General features: G+C 42.9%; 1 protein-coding gene across 9 annotated transcripts in view; it reads right to left on the reverse strand.

Moving 5' to 3' along the window:
• The window catches only part of vps13b (vacuolar protein sorting 13 homolog B), a 942,410-nt gene that overhangs the window by 280,585 nt on the left and 639,555 nt on the right, over window positions 1-22,270 (reverse strand). For 6 of the 9 annotated variants that reach the window (XM_080194714.1, XM_080194711.1, XM_080194713.1 and 3 more), the window contains exons 28-30: window positions 15,886-16,027; window positions 12,682-13,093; window positions 9,677-9,788 (exon numbers count right to left, since the gene is read on the reverse strand). In XM_080194714.1, coding sequence (XP_080050840.1) covers window positions 9,677-9,788; window positions 12,682-13,093; window positions 15,886-16,027 — 666 coding nt within the window. Of the gene's footprint in view, window positions 1-9,676; window positions 9,789-12,681; window positions 13,094-15,885; window positions 16,028-17,810; window positions 17,878-22,270 lie in introns of all 9 variants that reach the window. The other 3 variants (XM_080194717.1, XM_080194715.1, XM_080194718.1) reach the window with 1 other exon arrangement.

A 22,270-nucleotide genomic window follows, 5' to 3' on the forward strand; every position in this document is an offset into this window, starting at 1 on the left:
ATCATCGTACATGGCTCAGACTAAATTCTGCTTGATAACAGTACCACAAAGTATCCTTGGGGCATCTTGTTGTATTAAAGGCACGATATAAGTTCAATGAAGCACGGTTTCCTTAAAGGGAAGTCGTGTCTGACAAATTTACTGGAGTTCTATGAGGATGTGTCTAGGGCGGTGGATAGAGGAGAGCCGGTGGATGTGGTCTTTCTGGATTTTCAGAAGGCGTTTGACAAGGTACCTCACAAGAGGTTATTACAGAAGGTCAGGGGGCATGGAGTTGGGGGTAGGGTGTTAGCGTGGATAGAGGACTGGTTGTCAAATAGGAGGCAGAGAGTGGGGGCCAATGGGTGCTATTCGGATTGGCGGATGGTGACTAGTGGAGTGCCCCAGGGGTTGGTGCTGGGGCCTCAGCTATTTACCATTTATATAGATGATCTGGAGGAGGGAACCGAGTGTAGGGTGTCGAAATTTGCTGATGACACCAAAATTGGTGGAAAGGCAAATTGTGCGGAGGGTGGGGAGAGTCTACAGAAGGATCTAGATAGGCTGGGCGAATGGGCCAGGAAATGGCAAATGGAATTTAATGTTGGCAAGTGCGAGGTGGTCCACTTTGGTAGGAATAATGGTAGGAAGGACTATTACTTACGTGGAAAAAAACTGCAGCAGGCGACGGTGCGGAGGGACCTCGGGGTCCTTGTGCATGAGTCGCAAAAACCCAGCTTGCAGGTGCAGCAGGTGGTCAGGAAGGCGAATGGGATGCTGGCCTTCATCGCGAGGGGGATTGAATATAAAAGTAGGGAGGTCTTGCTGTGGCTGTATAGGGCATTGGTGAGGCCGCAGCTGGAGTACTGTGTGCAGTTTTGGGCGCCGTACTTACGCAAGGATATTTTAGCCTTGGAGGGAGTGCAGAGGAGGTTTACTAGGCTGATGCCGGAGTTGAGGGGGTTGAGCTATGAGGAGAGGCTGAATAGATTAGGCTTGTACTCGTTAGAGTTAGAAGAATGAGGGGAGATCTCATTGAGACGTATAAGATGATGAATGGGATGGATAGGATAGAGGTGGAGAGACTCTTCCCGCTCAGAAAGGATAGTAGGACTAGGGGGCATAGCCTCAAGATAAAGGGGGGGCGGTTTAGAACAGAGTTGAGGAGGAACTTCTTCACTCAAAGGGTGGTGAATCTCTGGAATTCTCTGCCCGTTGAAGTGGTGGAGGCTGCCTCGCTAAATATTTTTAAGACGCGGGTTGATGGGTTTTTGATGAGAGAGGAGATTTAGGGTTCTGGGGAGAGGGCGGGAATGTGGAGCTGAGCCACGACAGATCAGCCATGATCTTATTGAATGGCGGGGCAGGCTCGAAGGGCTAGTTGGCCTACTCCTGCTCCTATTTCTTATGTTCTTATAAAATCCGCAATTGAAAGCTAGTTTCAGTAGCAGTGAACATGAAACTATCATTGATTGTAGTTAAAAACCCAGTGGTTCACTAATGTTCTTTAGGGAAGGAAATCTGCCATCCTTACCTGGTCTGGCCTACTTGTGACTCCAGAGCCACAACAATGTGGTTGACTCTTAATTGCTTTCGGAAATAGCCTAACAAACCATTAAGTTCAAGGGCAATTATAGATAGGCAATAAATGCTGGATTTTCCAGTCCCCATTTTACGTAAGAATAAATTTAAGAACAGCTGGGGAGAAGATTTTACACTCAACTTTGAGAGTCTTCGGAATTCTCCACCCCATTAAAAATACTGATATGGAAGACAACAGATTTCTGAGCACAAAGGGAATCAAGGATATGGGGATAAGGCTGGGAAGTGCAATTGATTAAAAAAAATTCAGCCATGATCGTATTGAATGGCAAGGCATGCTTGAGGGCCATATAACTTACTTCTCTTCCTATTCTTATTCCTTAGGCGGGATTTTCTGGCCATGCTCGCCACGAAACTGGAAAATCCCACCTCAACAAAACTTTCCATGGCCCACTCCTTGTCTGCCGCAATTCCCATGGCAGGTGGAATGGGAAAATTCACCCTCTTACGTTTTTATTAGCAGCCATCGTCTTCTTCAGCTGCCTAGAATGGATCCAATACTCTACAGTTCCCTCCCTAACTCTCCTTGCTGTTGTTTCATCATCTTAGATACTCTTTATTTAGAAATTAGCTTTTGATCACCTGTCCTAATACTTCCTAATGTGGCTATTATTGTTTGATTGTTAACAGTCCCATGAAGTGCCTTCGGCTGTTATACGGGGCTGGATGTTTGCAGAGCTGGGGAGACCACAGAGCTTAAAAAATGAGGGCCAAGCTGCAAAATTTCCCACATCTTGCTACCCACATCGTGGATGAAAATCCAACCCACTGTGTTAGAGGCAAGTCGTTAGTGAAATCAGATTTTCATTTCGACAACTGATCAGAACTGTTGAGGGATGAATTGACAGTTACAAAGATCCTGTCAGGACAGCAACTTTAAAAGGGTGAATGACAGGAAATTTGACCTTAAATTATCAGAAAATTGTGTCCCAATGCAAGATTTTTTTTTAATTCATTCATGGGATATGGGCATCGCCGACTGGTCAGTACTTAATGTCCGTCCCCAGCTGATCAAGTCAACCACATTTCTGTGGCTCTGGAGTCACATGTAGGCCAGACCAGGTAAGGACAGCAGATTTTCTTGCCTAAAGGATGTTAATGAACCAGGTTGGTTTTTCTGACAATCAACAACGGTTCCACGATCATCAGATTTTTAAATCCAGATTTTTTAAAAATTCAAATTCCACTATCTGCCATGATGGGATCTGAACCCATGTCCCTAGAACATTAGCAGAGTTTCTGGATTAATAATACCACTAGGCCATTACCTCCCCTGAAGATATTAAACGACAATATATGTGATATGGAAATGGCTTGTCAGCGACTTGATTAGTCGTTTGTATGCACTGAGCATTAATAAGGTATTGCTTCCATTTCAGGGCGGCACAGTGGTTAGCACTGCTACTTCACAGCACCACATCAACCGGGTTCGATTCCCAGCTTGAATCACTGTCTGTGTGGAGCTTGCACATTCTCCCCTTGTCTGCATGGGTTTCCTCCAGGTGCACTGGTTTCCTCCCACAGTCCAAAGATGTGCGTGTTATGTTTTGGCCTGCTGAATTGCCCCTTAGTGTCAGGCAGACTAGCTAGGGTAAATGCATGGGGTTGTGGGGATAGGGCCTGGGTGGGATTGTGATTGGTGCAGACTCGATGCGCTGAATGGCCTCCTTCTGCACTGTGGGATTCTATACTTCTTTATTCTGCAAAGAACATGCAATATGCTATTTAAGCCATCCAAATAGTGGGAGGCACTTATGTGTTAAGTTATTTCACTCAATTTTTGGAAGCATTTGAGTGTGAGATTACACTCTGCTACAATATAAATTGCTTTGCCTGCTGCTATATTCAATAAATGGTATTCAACAGTTCCCAGAGGCTGGAATGAAAATATAAAATTCAGTTTAACCATTTATATTTGAAGTAGGATTAGATCTTGTACGTTTGATGTTGCATCATAATATGTTACACTGAAGAGAAAATTACTTTTTTTTAAATAACGTGGAAAAATGTTTCTGTTAAATAGGATTTTATTTCATCGCCGTTGATACTATCCAGGTTCAACTTTATCCTGAGGTAACTGTTGTGCCTTACCCCTAGTTATGGCAAAAGAACATAATATTGTTTATCGGTTTAATATTTCAAATGCATCTACAACACTAAATCATGGCTATTTAACATTAGAATGCATTAACTTTATTGAAGCTTTCAAGTGGCTCATGCAGACATTCCCTCTGCTGTACTATATTACCTGTGGCCAATGTTCATATCTAACATATTAGTACCATCTGATCCACATAATAATTAGATACTTGAGACACTTGTTGAAGCTCAAAGCTGTCAGTACATTTTTCCCCAATTGTAAGGCTCTCAAATTGATGGGTTTTTTTTCTCTGTGTAACGCTGCCAGCTCTGCAGAGAATTAAAAGCAACTTTTTTTTTATCTTTCGTATGATCAGCATCTGGTCCTTTCCACCATCTACGTGTGATCAGAGTGGCTTACAAAAGCAACATGGGATACAGCCTGTATGAAAAGGCTTCATTCATAGAATACCTACAGTACAGAAGGAGGCCATTTGGCCCTTCGAGTCTGCATCAACCACAATCCCACCCAGGCCCTATTCCCAAAACCTTTCATATTTGCCCTGTTAATCTCCCTGATACTAAGGGGCAATTTACTATGGCCAAGCCACCTAACCTGAACATCTTTTGATTATGGGAGGATACCAGAGCACCCAGAGGAAACCCACGCAGATATGGGGAGAACGTGCAAACTGCACGCAGACAGTGACCCAAGCTGCGAATCAAACCCGGGTCCCCGGCGCGGTGAGGCAGCAGTGCTAACCATTGTGTCACCGTGCCACCCCTCAAGAGGTTCACTGAAGTTCAACCCCCACTTCTCCAAGATGTATTTGTCCCATATCTGTCTCCATCTAATTAATGAAATGGCATCTTTTTCAGGAAACAAACCCCACATAAAAATATCATGATTGGGGTAAAATTATACTTCTTTTTGTAATCACAATTTCACATCCAAAAATGATTTTCATCAATGAAAATAGCAACTTGAAACCTGAGCATTCACTCTCTATTGGTATGTATATTTACTCCGCAGAATTACACTGATTTAGCTTATTTAGTTTAATAGGTTTTGCAGATCTAAAATAAGGGGGGGGCAATTCCAGGCCAGGAGACTCAAGTGGAGACCATTTTGCAGGGTCCCCACAGTGCGCCACGGTCTCTGCGAGCCTCCAATAGCTGGATTTCCGAAGTCATCGGCTTCAGAAATCGGCAAAGAGCTGCATAATTTATTTGAAAGTTAATTTGAATATATTTTAAATATGATTACCGGGTCCGGGGCTGCAGTCTCCAGGCAGGCTAGTGTCTCTCTCCCCCCGCCCGCTCTCATTCACTCCAATGGGGTTTACTATCACTCCCCAGTTGCGGGGAGCTAGCAGTCCAACCACGTTGGAGTGAAAGGGGCAACTGATGTCCCCCAGCAGGTTGGGGATAAGGATGGGTTTCCGCCTGGCCATTGCCACCTTTGCAGTGCCAGCCTGGACCCCTGGCACTGCCAAGCGGCAAAGTGGCAATGCCCAGGAAGCTCACTAGGCAGTGCCAAGGTGATGGGGCCTAATGATGTGTGGCCTAAAGGGGGCAAGGAAATCAGTTGGGGTAGGGGTTCCTGTGGCTACTTTGCATAGGGATACAGGGATTGTGAACAGATTAGGGAGGTCAGCAATTGGGGCTGGGCATTGGCATTGGGAGGCCGGGTGGGAGGGTGAAGGGGGAGACTGAGGCCGCACAGATGTGTTCATGGGGTCAGCGATCAAACCGTGGAAGGGGCAGCGATGTGGGGGTGGCGGGGCTGGCCTGTGATCAAGCTGGCCAGCGATTTGGAGGCCAGCAAGCATGTGACAATCTTGGTGCTGACAGTTGCTGTGCTGCCAGCCTCTCCAGCGGGAAGCTAGCAAACTGACCACGCTGGAATGAAGGGGACAAATGAGACGGCTCAGAGGGTCGGGGATAAGGATGAGGTTGTCCCCTGATTTTTTGCAAGATTTACGCTAGTGCACTCTGCAATGCAGAGCATGGGACATTCATTTTGAAAAAAACAGCAGGATTTACTCCAGTTTTTACGTGAATTCAACACTTTCATTTGGGAAAATTGCCACCAAGGCTGCTGCAAACTATGTATACATGCATTGATTGGATTGTTGTGATTATACTGTACCTATGAGAAATGTATTTAATCATATTTCTTGTGAGGGGTATATTTCAAATTCAGTTCTGTGTACGTGGTGCCAATTTGTCTGCACCAGGTAACTCACACGCTGATAATGCAGACTAAGAATTGATCTTAGATAATGTGGTGTTTGTTTTAATCTGAGTAAATACATTTTTGTTTATTTGTGATTTCCCCCTGAGGTTTCAGAGCAGGGTTTGATTAGATTGTTTGATAGACGCAGAATCACATGAAGGAAGGGGAACTAAGCTTATAGGAAAAAAAATCAAGGGCAATTTCTGCCTGGTCCTGAAAGACGCAAGAGGTGTCTCTGTGCCTCTCTAGAGGTTGCTATTTGAGTCAGAAGACAGGTCTCTTTTTGTCTCTTTCTCTCCAAAGATTCTGGAGAAAAAGGCAGTCAATCTACGTGAGCCTGTGTTGTTTGCCGACCAATTCTAACGAGAGGTTTAAGTCTATAAAAGGAATATTGCTTAAAGTGAAGCTAATTGAGATAGGTTAGTAGTTAAGAATTGTATTTTGTCATGTTTAAGCAGTACAATTGATAAAAAAGCTCATTCATTCATTACAGTATTATTAAATAAAATTCATTTTGATAAAAGCTTCCTCATATGCCAATAGAAAAAATACCAGACACACCAGAGGAGATCAGAAGTGCTTCAAGGAAGTGCTGCAAGATAACATAAAGAAATGCAATATTGACACCAACTGTTGGGAGTCATCGCCTTGGATTGAACCAGAGAGCAGCAGAGTCTGGGGAAGGATCCCAGCATTTTTAGATCCAATGACAACAAAATGAGAATGAAACGCGAGAGTGGCGGAAAGAACATACCATGATCCGAGCTGAAAATATACAACCAGATTTCCCATGTATCAACAGACACCCCGACATGCCATGAAGCCTGCAGATCCCAAATCGGCCATCTTTGGATTCATGAAAGACAACCAACCATGCTAGTGAGGGATAGCTGATAATAATAATACTTACCACACCATGCACACACACCTGCTTCCTAAGAGGCTGTCAACCTAAGCTTCATTAATACCAATGGCGTGAGTTATTGGTGCCTCGCACTCCTCCAGCAGCAGCTTTCTCATTTCAAGATTTAATTTAGAACCACTTAACAACATCTTCACCTGATTATAGGTACATCCCACAAAAGATGGGGCAGTAACTGGACACTTTGATGTCAGTTGACCAACAACCAATTAAGATTCCCAAGTGGTGCAAGCCCATTATCAGATTTCACTAATATCTGTATTAGGCAACCTGATTTAACTTCTGAAAAATCAACAGACCCAAAATCGGATCAGACATCTTAGAAACAGAACCTCAGGTCCTGAAATTGGTCTTTATTCCTCCAGTTTCACACTTACAAAAGGGTTGAAACAAGGTCAATTCTACCTCCAAGTCTTCTGAAAGGAAGGGAAGAAAAATGAGAGAATTGGCAGAAAGAATTGCCAAGAATTACTATTGAAAAGGCCATAAAGGACGAGTTAAACTTACATTCCTGCTTCAGCATTCCGAAAAAAACAATTTCAATAATTAAAAACTTGGTTTGCATTGGGATGAAAAGAACAAAAACCAGTAAACCTAATGGACGGATATGACAAGGGATCGAACTGTGGGAGGGGCAGCGACGTATGGATGGAGGGGCTGGCCTGTGATCAAGCTGGCCAGTGATCGGAGGCTACTGCGCATGGGACAATCTTGGCACTGACAGATTGGTGCATGCGCATTGGCCCACTCAGCACTATGCTGCCAGCCTCTTCAGCGGGGATAGGCCCTGCCCCCTGATTTCCTTCACTGTTTGAAATAAATAGAAACATAGAAGATAGGGGCAGATAGGGATTCATTACATTCATGGCTGATCATCCAACTCAATAGCCTAATCCTGCTTTCTCCCCATAACCTTTGATCCCATTCACCCCAAGTGCTATATCTAGCTACCTCTTGAGTACATTCAATGTTTTGGCATCAACTACTTCCTGTGCTACACAGAGTTTCACAGACTCACCATTCTTTGGATGAACAAACGTCTCCTCATCTTTGTTTTAAAGGATTGCCCCTTTAGTCTGAGGTTGTGCGACCTGGTTGTAGTTTTTCCTACTAGTGGAAACATCCTCTCCACATCCACTCTATCCAGGCCTCGCAGTACCCTGTAAGTTTCAAAAAGATCCCCCCTCACCCTTCTAAACTCCAATGAGTATAGACCCAGAGTCCTCAACCGTTTCTCATACGACAAGAACATTCTTCCTCAGAAAAGATCTCACATTCCCCAACCATTCTTCTCAATGAAAGAAGATAAAGATTAAGTAGGGAGATATGCTAACTTGAAGTCAAGAAAACGACATTTTATATAAACTAGTGCACTGATCTGCAATTTTACACGGTAACATGGTATCTTGGACAATACAGAATTTGCATTTGTTTATGGTTGAGCGAACTAGTCAAAATGTAGAGAAGCCAACTTTGTGCACCATGGTACAGCACGCACATATATAATGATACTTCATGGTAACACTGCTCCAAAAACTTGCCCGTCAGATTTAAAGAACAAAGAACAAAGAAAATTACAGCACAGGAGCAAGCCCTTTGGCCCTCCAAGCCTGCACCGACCATGCTGCCCGACTGAACTAAAACCCCCTACATTTCCGGGGACCATATCCCACTATTCCCATCTCATTCATGTACTTGTCAAGACGCCCCTTAAAAGTCACTACCGTATCCACTTCCACTACATCCCCCGGCAACGAGTTCCAGGCATCCACCACTCCCTGTGTAAAAAATTTGCCTCATATCTCTTTAAAACTTGCCTCTCGCACTTTAAATCTATGCCCCCTAGTAATTCTTCTACCCTGGGAAAAACCTTCTGACTATCCACTCTCTCCATGCCTCTCATAATCTTGTAGTGTTCTATTATGTCTCCCCTCAACCTCTGTTGCTCCAGTGAAAACAAACCAAGTTTCTCCAATCTCTCCTCATAGCTAATGCCCTCCATACCAGAGCAACATCCTGGATAAATCTTTTCTGTGCCCTCTCCAAAGCCTCCACATCCTTCTGGTAGTGTGGCAACCAGAACTGAACACTATATTCTAACTGCAGCCTAACTAAGGTTCTATAAAGCGACAACATGACTTGTCAATTTTTAAACTCAATACCCCGGCTGATGAAGCATGTCGTATGCCTTCTTGACTACCTTCTGCACCTGCATTCCAATTTTCAGTGACTTGTGTACCTGTTACACCCAGATCCCTTTGCCTATCAATACTCCTAAGGGTTCAGCCATTTACTGTATGTTTCCTATCTGTATTAGACCTTCCAAAATGCATTACCTCACATTTGTCTGGATTAAACTCCATCTGCCATCTCTCTGCCCAAGTCTCCAACTGATCTATATCCTGTTGTATCCTTTGATAGTCCTCATCACTATCTGCAAATCCACCAACCTTTCTGTCGTCCGCCAACTTACTAATCAATCCAATTACATTTTCCTCCAAAGCATTTATATATATTACAAACAGCAAAGGTCCCAGCACTGATCCCTGAGGAATACCACTTTGTCACAGCCCTCCATTTAGAAATGCATCCTTCCATTGTTACCCCGTCTTCTTTGACGGAGGCAGTTTTGTATCCACCTTGCCAGCTCACCTCTGACCCCATGCGACTTCACCTTCTGCATCAGTCTGTAATGAGGGACATTGTCAAAGTCCTTACTGAAGTCCAAGTAGACAACATCAACTGCCCTACCCTCATCAATCATCTTTGTCACTTCCTCAAAAAACTCGATCAAGTTCGTGAGACACGACCTCCCCTTCACAAAACTATGTTGCCTCACGTCAACATTTACTTACTGGTAAATGTCTTTCCTCAGAACAGTCCTTCCAAGGGGGTTATCAGCCTGTGGAGCCATGCATACAGAACCAATTTTAAGAACCAACGTATCTTCTTTCATCTGTGGAGCTCCTGCATTTAAAATAAGAGAATGTACATAACAAGCTTGTAAATTCTAACTTTGGTCAAATACACAGAAGTAACAGTCATGCTATTATGGCCTCAATGTTCTTTGCAACGCATTACAACAGTGACTTTCTCATCAAGATATTTCACTGCTTGTACACATTAACACGTGACAAATAAATGTTCTAACTTTGTTACAGACAGAAATAAGCATGTGGCCAATAACAGAACATAAAGAACAAAGAACAATACAGCACAGGAACAGGCCCTTGGCCTTCCAATCCTGCGCCAATACATGGTTTTTATTCCTCTGTTCATCCCCCATTCACATGTCTATCAAGATACACCTTGAACATTGTTAATGTGCCTGCTTTGACCACCTCCACTATCAATGCATTCCAGGCACCCACCACCACCTTCTGTATGAAAAACTTTCCCCGCACATTTCCTCTAAGCTTACTGCCTCTCACCACAAACCTGTGTCCTCTTGTAATCGACCCTTCCAACCTGGGAAAGAAACCTCTGACTATCTACCCTGTCTATGCTCCTCATAATTTTGTATGTTTGTCGCCCCTCAGCCCCTGTCTTTCCAGTGAAAACAATCCGAGCTTATGCAACCCCTCCTCAGACCTAAAGTTTCCTATTTCTCCTGGTCTTGTGTTTTATTAGGAGACATTTTATACTGCTCAGTTTTTATTCACTTTCATTTTATGACTGGCAATATTTAATATCGAAGTTATTGCAGATGCAGCAACTTAAGGTAGAACTGAGTGAACAACTGCAAAAAATCGATAAAGTGAAACAAATTAATTGCACACCCATCAAAATCTAATTGAGACAAATCACGATCCTATAATTACTCCCGATTCATTTTAAGATAATATTTGGGCCACAGTTTTTTTTATGAGTTCAGTCTGAATCAATTGGACTCTTTAAAGTTCATTTATTAGTCACAAGTTGGCTTACATTGCAATGAAGTTACTATGAAAATCCCCTAGTTGCCACACTCTGGCACCTATTCGGGTACATTGAGGAAGAATTTAGCATGGCATTAGCATGGCATGGCATGAATTTAAAATGCAACTAACCAGCACGTCTTTCAGACTGAGGGAGGAAACTGGAGTACCTGGAGGAAACCCACACAAGCTTGGGAAGAATGCGCAAACTTCACAAAGACAGTGACTCAAGCTGGGAATCGAACCTGTGTCCCTGACCCTGTGACGCAGCGGTGCTAACCACTGTACCATCATGCCACCCTGTGTTTTCCACTTCCGTACATTATTCAAGTTAAACACTACTGTCTGATCAAATTTAAAGATTAAGTTTTGAAAATACTATTCCAATTGATATCTCCACTTTCAAACACCATATACTGTCCTGGCAACCTTCCAACTGTTCTCCCCTGGTGGGCTTTTCCTTTCATTACAGGTCTGGTGTCGCTGTCAATTGAATTATAGTAAAGAGACATTAGAGATACCTCAATATGCTGACTAGAATTCCTTTCGTCCAGCAGATATACTGCTGCTAGTTCCTTGGCTAACTGGACTACACCTCCTCACTAAAGTTTAAAGTTTATTTATTAATGTCACAAGTAGGCTTATTTTAACAGTGCAATGAAGTTACTGTGAAAATCCCCTCTTTGCCACACTCTGGCGCCTGTTCGGGTACACTGAGGGAGAATTCAGCCTGGCCAATGCATCTAACCAGCATGTCTTTCAGATTGTGGGAGAAAACCAGAGTACTCGGAGGAAACCCACAGGGAGAACGTACAGACTCCACACAATGACCGATCCAAGCCTGGAATTGAACCCGGGTCCCTGGTCTTGATCTGCACGATCCATTGTGAAGCAAAGGATCCCAATTTCCATCTTCAATGGTCAAGCTCCAAATATTAATTCTTTTATGGGATGTGAGTGTCACTGGCTGGCCAGCATTTATTGCCCATCCTTGAGGGCATCTAAAATAATCTGAAGTCATGTAGGCCAGACCAGGTAAGGACAGCAAATTTCCTTTAGTAAAGGACATTAGTGAACCAGATGGGTTTTTATTACAGTTGACAATGGCTTCACGGTCATCTGGGGGTGGCACAGTGGTTAGCACTGCTGCCTCACAGCACTAGGGATCTGGTTCAATTCCAGCGTTGGGTGACTGATTGTGAGGAGTTTGCACATTCTCCCTGTGTGTTTCCTCCAGATGCTCCAGTTTCTTCCCACAATCCAAAGATGTGCAGGTTAGGTGGATTGACCATGCTAAATTGCCCCTCAGTGTCTCAAGATTTGTGAGTTAGGGAGAATAGTAGGGTCAAATACATGGGGTTATGGGAACAGGACCACGGGTGGACCTGGGTAAGATGCTCTGTCAGAGAGTTAGTGCAGCTTGATGGGCCAAATGGCCGCCTTCTGTACTGTCGGGATTCTATGATTAGACTTTAATTCCTGATTTTTATTGAACTCAAATTTCCCCATTATCCTACCATTGGTGGGATTCGAACCTAGGTCCCTAAAGTATTACCCTGGGTCTCTGGATTAATAGTCCAGCGACAATTTCACTATGCTACCAGCTCCCTTTAAGTACTCTCGCTCTTGATTCACCACCATAGGTAATTGTATCAAGGACAATGCAGCAACAACATTATGCTTAGTGGGATGTCCCAAACTATAAAGAAGCATCATGATGTTTAACCTTCTTCATTTATTGGGTAAATTGTTATCGCAATAACCTACTGACATTTACCACTCAACTCAGCTGCTGATAGGATTTGAATTTACTGAACTCTTGCACTTAATTTTTTTCTGAGTCAGGAATATGAGGAGGACAAGGAGTGAAAGGAATGAAAGAGCACAATTCAACATAGAGTTAACAAATCTTACAATTTCAGCGACATTGTGCAATGCATTACCTCCTTCATTCTGCTCATCCTCTCCTTTGGGAAAAAATACTCGGACAACACTCGTGTTGATATAAATAAGTGGCAACTCTCGTGATGTCAGGCCGTAGGCCCTCATGGGTTGGCCTGTCGATTTCCTCTTTGCCTTTGGTTTCTTTGGCAATTTGGCTTGGAATATCTTTGCCACATTGTGGATCAGCGGGAAAGAAAGCACCACGTCGAATGGCTGGGCACTGAGGAGGATCTCATGAAGGTACTGGGGGGAACTGTCCACCACGCCCTCTGTCACCCTGTGGAGGCTGCGTGAAACCCGCTCAGGCCTCGAGGTTAGCTTGTGCCTGACATTCCGTGTTACAGCTTTGGTGTAAGTAAGGGAAAGGAATCCATGCTGCTGGTGGGAGCCTTCTAAAAGTTTGGCTGCCATCTGCATGATCACAATGTACACAACACAAATCAATAATGGCACATTATACACTGATGTCAAATAAAACTGAGGAAACATTAGCATTATAGTAACCATGCTTATTAACGCTAAGACAGTTTTAGAGTTGTTCATTTTAAGCAGCAATCATAAGCATCTGCATTAAATATATAAAAAAGAAAGTTCCATTTTCAAAGTCTTTCAGACAAGCAAATTGCTTCCTTGTGTAGCACCAGGTGGGACCAACTTTTAAATGAAAACACAAATACTACTGCAACTGAAGCTCTGATTTACTTTGAGCAGAAACCTATTTTAATGGGTTTCATTACTCGTTTCCAGTTGCAAATACCATTTGCTGAGAAAGAATCTTTGTTTTAAAATTACTTCTACACCTGTTCCAAGTGCTTGCCTTTTAAGATGTCTGGGAATATTTAGCTCTACAGGTATTACTGCTCCATTAAACTGACTGAGCGCACCTTAAGCTAACTTGTTCCCTTGCTTCAACACACACAATAGTGAAGTGGGGATCCTGCTGCTAAGGGCCAAGGGTTAAAGTGGTTAAATATTAACTTATTTCTCTTTCCACAGTTGCTTTCATACCTGCTGAGTATTTCCAGCATTTTCTGCTTTAATTGCAGATTTCCAGCATCCAAAGTATCCTTTTGTTAACTGGCTCTATTCTTAGGCATCAGGGTGACTACTTACCAGAAGATCACTGTGCTTCCCTACTCTTGCATTGTACTGTCCTTCCTCTCGACCATAGAATCCCCACAGTGCAGGAGGCGGCCATTCGGCCGATTGAGCCCACACTGATCACAATCCTACCCAGGCCCTATTCCCATAACCCATGCCTTTACCCTTCTAATCCCCTGACACAAAGGGATAATTGAACATGGCCAATCAATCTAACCCGCACACATTTTAGGACTGTGGGAGGAAACCGGAGCACCTGGAGGAAACCCACACAGACACGAGGAGAGCGTGCAAACTCCACACAATGACCCGAGGCCAGAATTGAACCCGGGTCCCTGGCGCTGCGGCAGCAGTGCTAAACACTGTGCCACCGTGCCACTCAATGGTGCCTGCAGGTGTGCAAGCTTTCCTAGTGATGTTTCTTCAGCTGACATTTGCCTCCAGCAGTCTTTACCTCAGATCAACTGAAGCTAATGGAATGCTGTGTTTTTATACTCTAGCATTCTAAATAGATATAGTGGGTCGTAGTTATTCTTCAGCTATGCAAAACCCTCAGTTAGATCATAACGGGAGTACCCTTATGGGTGGCACAATGACACAGTTGTTAGCACTGGTGCCTCACAGCGCCAGGGACCTGGGTTCAATTCCAGCCTTGGCTGTCTATCTATGTGGAATCTGCAAGTTTTCCCTATGTCTGCATAGGTTTCCTCCAGATGCTCTGATTTCTTCCCACATTCCAAAAATGTACAGGTTAGGTAGATTGATTAAATTGACCATTAGTGTAAGGGGTTTAGCAGGGCAGATACATGGATTTACAGGGATAGGGCCTGGCTGGGATTATTCTCGATGCAGGCCCGAATGGCCTCCTTCTGCACTGTAGGGATTCTCTGATTCTATGAATTCCAGACACAAAATGATGAATGATTTCAAAAGGAAATTCGAAGGGCACTGGAGAGAAATAAACAGGGCAAAGTGGCTGGGGGACTGGGGGAGAATAGGGCTGATTGGATCACTGTACAGAGAGCCAGCATAGACTTGATGAGCGAATAGCCTCCTTCTGTGCCTCTGATCATAGGATTCCTACATTGCAGAAGAAAGCCACTTGGGCCCATTGAGCCTGCAATGATCACAATCCCACCCAGGCCCTAACCTCGTAACTCTACATATTACCCTAGAAGCTCCCCTGACACTAAGGGGCAATTTACCAAGACCAATCAACCTAACCTGCACATCTTTGGACTGTGGGAGGAAACTGGAGCATGCGGAGGGAACCCTGACTCAGTTGGCAGCACTTGTGCTTCTGAGTCAGAAAATTTTACCTTTATGTCCCACTCTGGAGAGTTGAACACAACCGTCTAGCTTGTCACTTTAGTGCAGTACTAGGGATGTGCTGCACTGTCGAAAATGCAGTCTTCCAGGTGATATCTTAAACCAAGGTTACATCTGCTCTCCCTGTGGGTGCAAAGTATCCCATGGCACTATTTCGAAGTAAATTAGGGGATAGATATGTGCAATCCCAGCCAATATTTATGACTAAATCAACATTAAGGACTATGGTGACCGGGCAGGTAAGTGGAGCTGAGTCCACAAAAAGATCAGCCATGATCTTATTGAATGGCAGAGCAGACTCGAGAGGCCAGATGGCCTACTCTTGCTCCTAGTTCTTATGTTCTAATATCACTGAATAAAAAAGAGATTACTGAGTTACCATCACCTTGCTATGCACAAATTGGCTGCCACATTTCCTTTGTTACAATGTCACGACAATTCGAATGTATTTAATCAACTGTAAAATGCTGTCTTGACAATATGAAAGGTGCAATCTAGATTCAAGCCTTTCTTTCATCTCTGACAGATTTGAATAGGATCATTGTGACTTCTTAAGGCTTAATTTCTCTCATTTATATCATCATCAAAATTATTTTGTGACCACTGTCTACTAAATATGAGCAATTGCATTTCAGAAAGGTTCTATTCAAGGAAGTAATTTAGCTTGATCATTGTTATATTTTGAGGGTATATATGTACATGCAAAACATATTTACAGATTCAAAAGTTATTTAAAGCTTAAATCAGTAAGAATAATTTAACTTATTTCTTACAGGAGGAAAGAAGCCAGAGAAATGACTGAAAGGATCTTGCTTGCTGAGGGGTCGAACCAACAAGGTGCGTCTGTTCAGCTTATCAGTACAAGAAAGTACAACACCTCCGAAATGCCCCAGAGACCATGGGCCTTCCCCGAGGCTTGAGGTGATGGACAAGAGCGATAGACAGACAGTGGGGAGTTGGGGGGGTTGGGAAGCAATAAAAAGGCCATAAGCAAAAAATGTAAGAATTTGTGGATTATACCAAAGGTTCTGACAACTGAGAGCAGCTGCAAGGTGCAGTCATCTGAGTGCTCTCACGTTATGTGTTCCACATATGATGTAACAAATCGTGCAATAGGCCCCATAGAGCTGTGGACGTCAACAGATGAATCTTTTTCTAATTGAGTCACGGTTAAATTTTCAAAACATTAAGTTATCACAGGAACAAGTTCCGTGAAACTCTAATGTAGCAATTCTTTTTACAATAATATCACAACGGTAACACTTGAATCATATTGGATTTTGCAATTAGCAGTATTTAATAAGGAACACATAACTATGGGCAAAACGTGAAAAAAAAGACTTTACAGATTTCCTGTTGGTCTGACAAAACTAAATTAAACAGGAAGTAGAAAGTAAAACCTATTTGATTTGGAATACAAGCAATAAGCATCACTATAAATGGGAAAACATGGTTACAGGAACTAAACCTACAGGGAACAACTACCTTCTCAAGATGAAGGCTCATACAAGTTAAACAATGTGACCCAGTAACAAACCAAATCTCTGCAGTTCCTGTTAAAATATCTTTTAATTATGTACTAGATTTTATATAATTTTAATTAAGATTGTATGACTGGGAATTATTTATTTTGAAATTGAAATTTTAGAACTTTTAATTTTAGAACTTAGAATTTTTATTTTGGCTTGAATTATTGTGGAATCCGCTTAACCAACGTTTCACTTCAAAACATAAATAACTGCAAGACAATGAAGTGTTTACATTGCTGAAAAGAGAGACTTGTTGTTGAAGTTTTTTGTCTTGCACTCATTAGGACAAATGCAAGAATGCCAAATTTCAAATAAACACAATGTTTCACACTGCAGGAGGAAAAGGTGCTGATTGATTGGCAAATCGACTCTGATTGGCTGAGATGTTGTCAGGGAGAAAACAACGGGATATTCCTGGCACCCCAATCTCAGATAAATTAACTGTTTACTCCCATAAGTTATTTTAAACTATAACTTTCCTTTCTGAGAGGTAGGTTTTGCTGATCTGTATGGCAGGCATCTGTTTAGGATCATATGGGGCATTTTCTCCCTTTGCAATTTAAACTTAAAAGGAATTCTGATATTTTAAGAGAGGTTTAGTTTTCATCCATAATAACTAGGTTTAAAAGGAAATCATTAAATGCATTCAAGTTTGAAATTCTAATCGAGATTCTAAGGAGAGGTCTGGGCCAAGATGATCAAATGCTCTTCAGATGGTGGAGCAAGAGGCAATCTAAGAAAAATCTTGTCTAATCTGAGTCAGCAAGTTACACTGTTCAATGATAAGGATAGCCAAATATACTGGAGATTTTGAAACCAGAATCTTATCTCAGAAGACTGGTGGGATCTGGGATCAGGGTACAGTCGATTTGATTTGTATGTCACATTGTACTGGGATACAGTGAAAAGTATTCTCCATAGCAGAAGAGGAATTAAGGAGCTGAGCTGTGCTTTTCCTGTTTCCTTTTCTGTTTCCTTTTGCATGTTCTTACAGAAAAAAGATTGAATTGAAGCACGCAAATGGTCAAATCAAACTGCAAAACCCTGTGAAATTGTTCAGTACTTGTAACCATTGTCTTCACATTCTGCCTCAGAATTTGGAAGAAATTTGACATCCAGCTTGAAGGATTCAGCAATCTGCAGTGACTTATTCACTATGAGAGTCTCACCCCAGGTTTTTCTTTGCATTGTAGAAGCAGTCCATCAAACTGTCCTGTGTGCCAGCCTTCACCTGGCCTGGAAAACAGAACGCCTGCCTTGTCTAGTCTATGTAATCTTGTGATTTTTATCGACTTATACAAATAATAAACTGCACTGAAAATACGTACACTCCCCAAAATTTAACCCTTTATCATGTAAAAAGGAGGAATATTTATGGCTATGACCGACAATCAAATTTAACTTTCCTACAAGACATCTTACTTTTATGAATGAAATAACATCACTTTCATGGATTTCTAACATTTCAAAATTATAATCAGTACAATTAGGATCAATGTGTTCATCATGTAAACAAGTAATTTAACTGTTTCACTATTTCAGAGCTATACTTTCTTAATAAACACGAATTAGCATTCCACCCACATCTGAACTGTTATATCCACAGTACAGTTTCGTGACATTGCATAAGAGGAGTCAAAACCAGGCCAAAACTGAACAACTGGACAAAGCATCCAGACATAATTAAGCTTCCGCACCTTCTGTCTTATTTTTCTGTTGTTGTGACTGCTGCACTTTATATGATGGCTATATTTCAAAATGTCTCCTTTGATTCAATGTAAAATAGAGCAGTGGAGGGGCAAGGATATGACTTCCTACTAAATCTGCCCGAAAACAAACCCATGTGACTTCATAATAAATCTGCCCCGCATTAAACCCATGTGACCTGCGCACTTATCATGGAAACAGTAACTCAAATCAAAACTAATTCAAAGTGAGGTTGAGGTTTTAAGACCTTGACACAAAGGAGGAGGCAGCAGGTTGTGCTGCTGTTCAGGGTTAGTCAGATCAAACAATCTGGGATCTGGTACGGTTGTGCCAATGCCAGAAATGTGGAGGGATCTCGGATTAACCACTAGAGTGCTGGTGAGGGCAAAAAACCAATCTGAGGAAACAAAGGTTATGGAGAGTGAAAAATCCTCAGAATCTTACTCCTGGAAGTCCTTATGGTCATTGGTTTCAATGGTACTGAAAGATTCATATTGATGGGAGCAATAAAGAGAGATCCTGACAAAGTCAGGAATTTGGAATTTTTAAACAGGAGTACACATTTCTGCTGAGAATGCTGTGTAATGAATGAATGAATTTTGGTTATGTTAAGAATTGAATGGGGAGTAGCTTTTCTGTGCTTCAAGTGTACTAGTTACCTAAGTAATATTTAGTCGATGTTGAGTTTTGTTTGTCGCAGTAGAAGGCTTAAAACATGAAATCTTGCTATGTGATTCCTGGGAATTGGGAAATTCATATCTTTTTTAAAAGCTATTGGTCCCTCCGGGGTTGTAACACTTCTTCACCAAAAAACATCTTCACAATGATAATAGAGACTATCGATGCAAACTTGTCATTCTGTGGTCAGCTGCACCAATCAATGGGAAAGTGCACAGCAGGAGATGAGGAAAGAGAAAGAGTGGGAGAAGCTATGATCGGGTAAAATGGAAGTGGTATATGGATGAGAAAGGAGGTTAGAGAGAGGCGAGGGAGAAATTGAGGGCAAGGTGCAGAGGTAGATTACACCCACATTTTCTCACATCCTTGAAAATTTGCTGGGAAGGTGATGATAGAATGATGATAGAATGAATGTTCCACGGGGCAGTTAGAACAAATTGTGACCATCAGTTAAGAGGGAGAGTTGCAGCACAAGAGCATGATGTATTGCAGTGAGAGATATAATGCTTATATGTTGGCAACCAGCTGTTAGTTTTATTTCCCAAGTAGGAGTGGGATGATGAGGCACAGAGGGGGGACGAGAAACAGAGGGGGGACGAGAAACAGAGGGGGGACGAGAAACAGAGGGGGGACGAGAAACAGAGGGGGGACGAGAAACGGGGGGGGGAAACGAGAAACGGGGGGGGGAGGAGACGAGAAACGGGGGGGGGGAGGAGACGAGAAACGGGGGGGGGAGGAGACGAGAAACGGGGGGGGGAGGAGACGAGAAACGGGGGGGGGAGGAGACGAGAAACGGGGGGGGGAGGAGACGAGAAACGGGGGGGGGGGGGGGGACGAGAAACAGAGGGCGGGGGACAAGAAACAGAGGGCGGGAGATGAGCGGGACTGGAGGGGGACGAGCGGAAGAGGGGGGACGAGCGGGGGGGCAAGCTGGAGGAAGTACGAGCTGGAATGGGGGGGACGAGCTGGAGGGGAGGGACGAGCAGGAGGGGGGACGAACGGGGGGTGGAACAAGTGGGGGCGGGAGAAACGAGCGGGAGGGGGACAAGCAGGAGGGTGGGACAAGTCTGGTGACCCAACATTGCACTCCCTTTGAGGCAATAATATCCCCCCTGAAGTAGAGGCCGGAACTATGAAATCTGGTCTAACCTGGTGAACTGTATTCTTTTAAATTAATAACAACAGTTCTGGGCATTGCTGTCTAGGGAGTCTATATCAACCCTGAGTGCAGCATAGGTTTAGTATAAAAATACCTGGTCCCCAAAGGTTAACGCTCAAAGAGAGCTGACTTGTATTCTATGGAATTCAAAGGTTAAGGAGTAATTTGATCTAGGCTACAAAGGTACTCAGGGGAAAAGATTGGGGAGATTATGAGAAACTATTTAGGCTGGCTGGGGAGTCCACAACCTTTCATGGGATGTGGGTGTCACTGCTAGGGTCAGCATTTGTTGCCCAACCCTAATTGGCCATGAACTGAGTGGCTCGTTTGACCATTTCAGGTTGCAGTTAAAACCCAACCTCATTAATGTGGATCTGGAATCACATGTAAGGTAAGGATGGCAATTACCTCTCTTAAAGGACATCAGTGAACTGGATGAGTTTTTACAATAACCAACCCTAATTTCACAGTCACCATTACTGGAGTTCATCTCTCAATTTCATTAACAATTCAAATTCCACCAAATCCCATGGTGGAATTTGAACTCTTGTCCCTGGAACATTAGCCTGGTTCTCTGGATGACTCATCCAGTGATATTGTCACTACGCCACTGTCTCTCACTAATGGGACCAGGAAGCATTGTCAAAAAATTAGAATCAGACCCTTCAGGAGTTCAATCAGGGAACACTTCTTTAAACAACAGATGGTGGAAGATCGGAAATCCCTGCCACAAATGGCAATCGGTGTGAAATAAATTATTAATGTTAAAACTGAGATTAATAGATTTTTATTAACCAAAGGTATTAAGAGATATGGGACAAAGGCAGGTATCTGGAGTTAAGTCACAGATCAGCCACAACCTGACTGAATGGTAAAACAGGCCTCCTCCTGCTCTGATGTAAATTTAGTACAAGAATCCAACATGATTCTGTGAATTTTATTAGTGCACGGACCAAAAATCAAAACATTGCATTGCTGCCTTTTCAATTTAAGAAAAATCATAGAATCACAGAATCCTTACAATGCCAAAGGAGGCCATTTGGCCCATCGAGTCTGCACCAATACCACACATATTTGCCCTGCTAATCCCCCTGACACTAAGGAGCAATTTAGCATGGCCAATCAACCTAACCTACACATTTTTGGAGTGAGAGAAGAAACCAGAGCATGCGGAGGGAACCCACGCAGACACGGGGAGAACATGCAAACTCCGCACAGGCAGTGACCCAAGGCCAGAACTGAACCCAGGTGCTGTGAGGCAGCAGTGTTAACCACTGTGCCACCGTGACACCCACACTATCTAATAATTTTATTTCTACCAAAATATGTTTATTTCTTTAAATATTCTTGCTTGGGATGCTGATTAGGTCAGATTTTATTGCCCATCCCTAAGTCCGCTTGAGGTGCACCATGGACACATACAGAATGTGAGTTACTTGGTAAAGTTTCTTGGGGTGCTGGACTTTCTCGTGTAATCAGGATGGGAAGCAAAAGAGGGTGAGGCGAGTGAAGCTGTGGTCTCCTGAGGTAGGATTTTATGGAATGATGCAGTAAATATTATTTCGTAATCTTCATGCTTTTGAGGAGCTGGTTTGAAAGCAGCAGTCATAACCAGAGCCATCAGAAATCCATGAATAAATCAAGGGATATCTGTCAAATCTATGAAATCAAAACTCGATGAATAAATCCATGCTAAATGTTTTTGAGATTTTGATGTTAAAATCTGCAGGAATGCTCGGAGTTGAGGAGATACTGGGGTCTGACAAAACGCACAGCGTTTTCACTACAAGTAATTTAGGAAGTTCTGCAACAATGCCAAACTGTAAGTTAACTGGCAACACTAGGGGCAGCATCACACTATCCTCACTTGGTTAATCTGAGTGTCACAAAACAGCACTGAATAATTCACGGGAACAAGATTTAGGGCAAAGAGGACAAGCTGCTTGGCAAGTACTCTTTTTTTGTACTCTATATTCTGGCAAACATATCCAGCCACTCACCCTCATGTGAATTGTGCAATGAAAGATTAAAGTGTATTTATTATTGTCACAAGTAGGCTTACATTGACACAGTAATGAATTGTGG

Source organism: Carcharhinus amblyrhynchos, chromosome 8, assembly GCF_965287045.1.
Source record: "Carcharhinus amblyrhynchos chromosome 8, sCarAmb.v2.hapA, whole genome shotgun sequence".
NCBI lineage: Eukaryota > Metazoa > Chordata > Chondrichthyes > Carcharhiniformes > Carcharhinidae > Carcharhinus > Carcharhinus amblyrhynchos.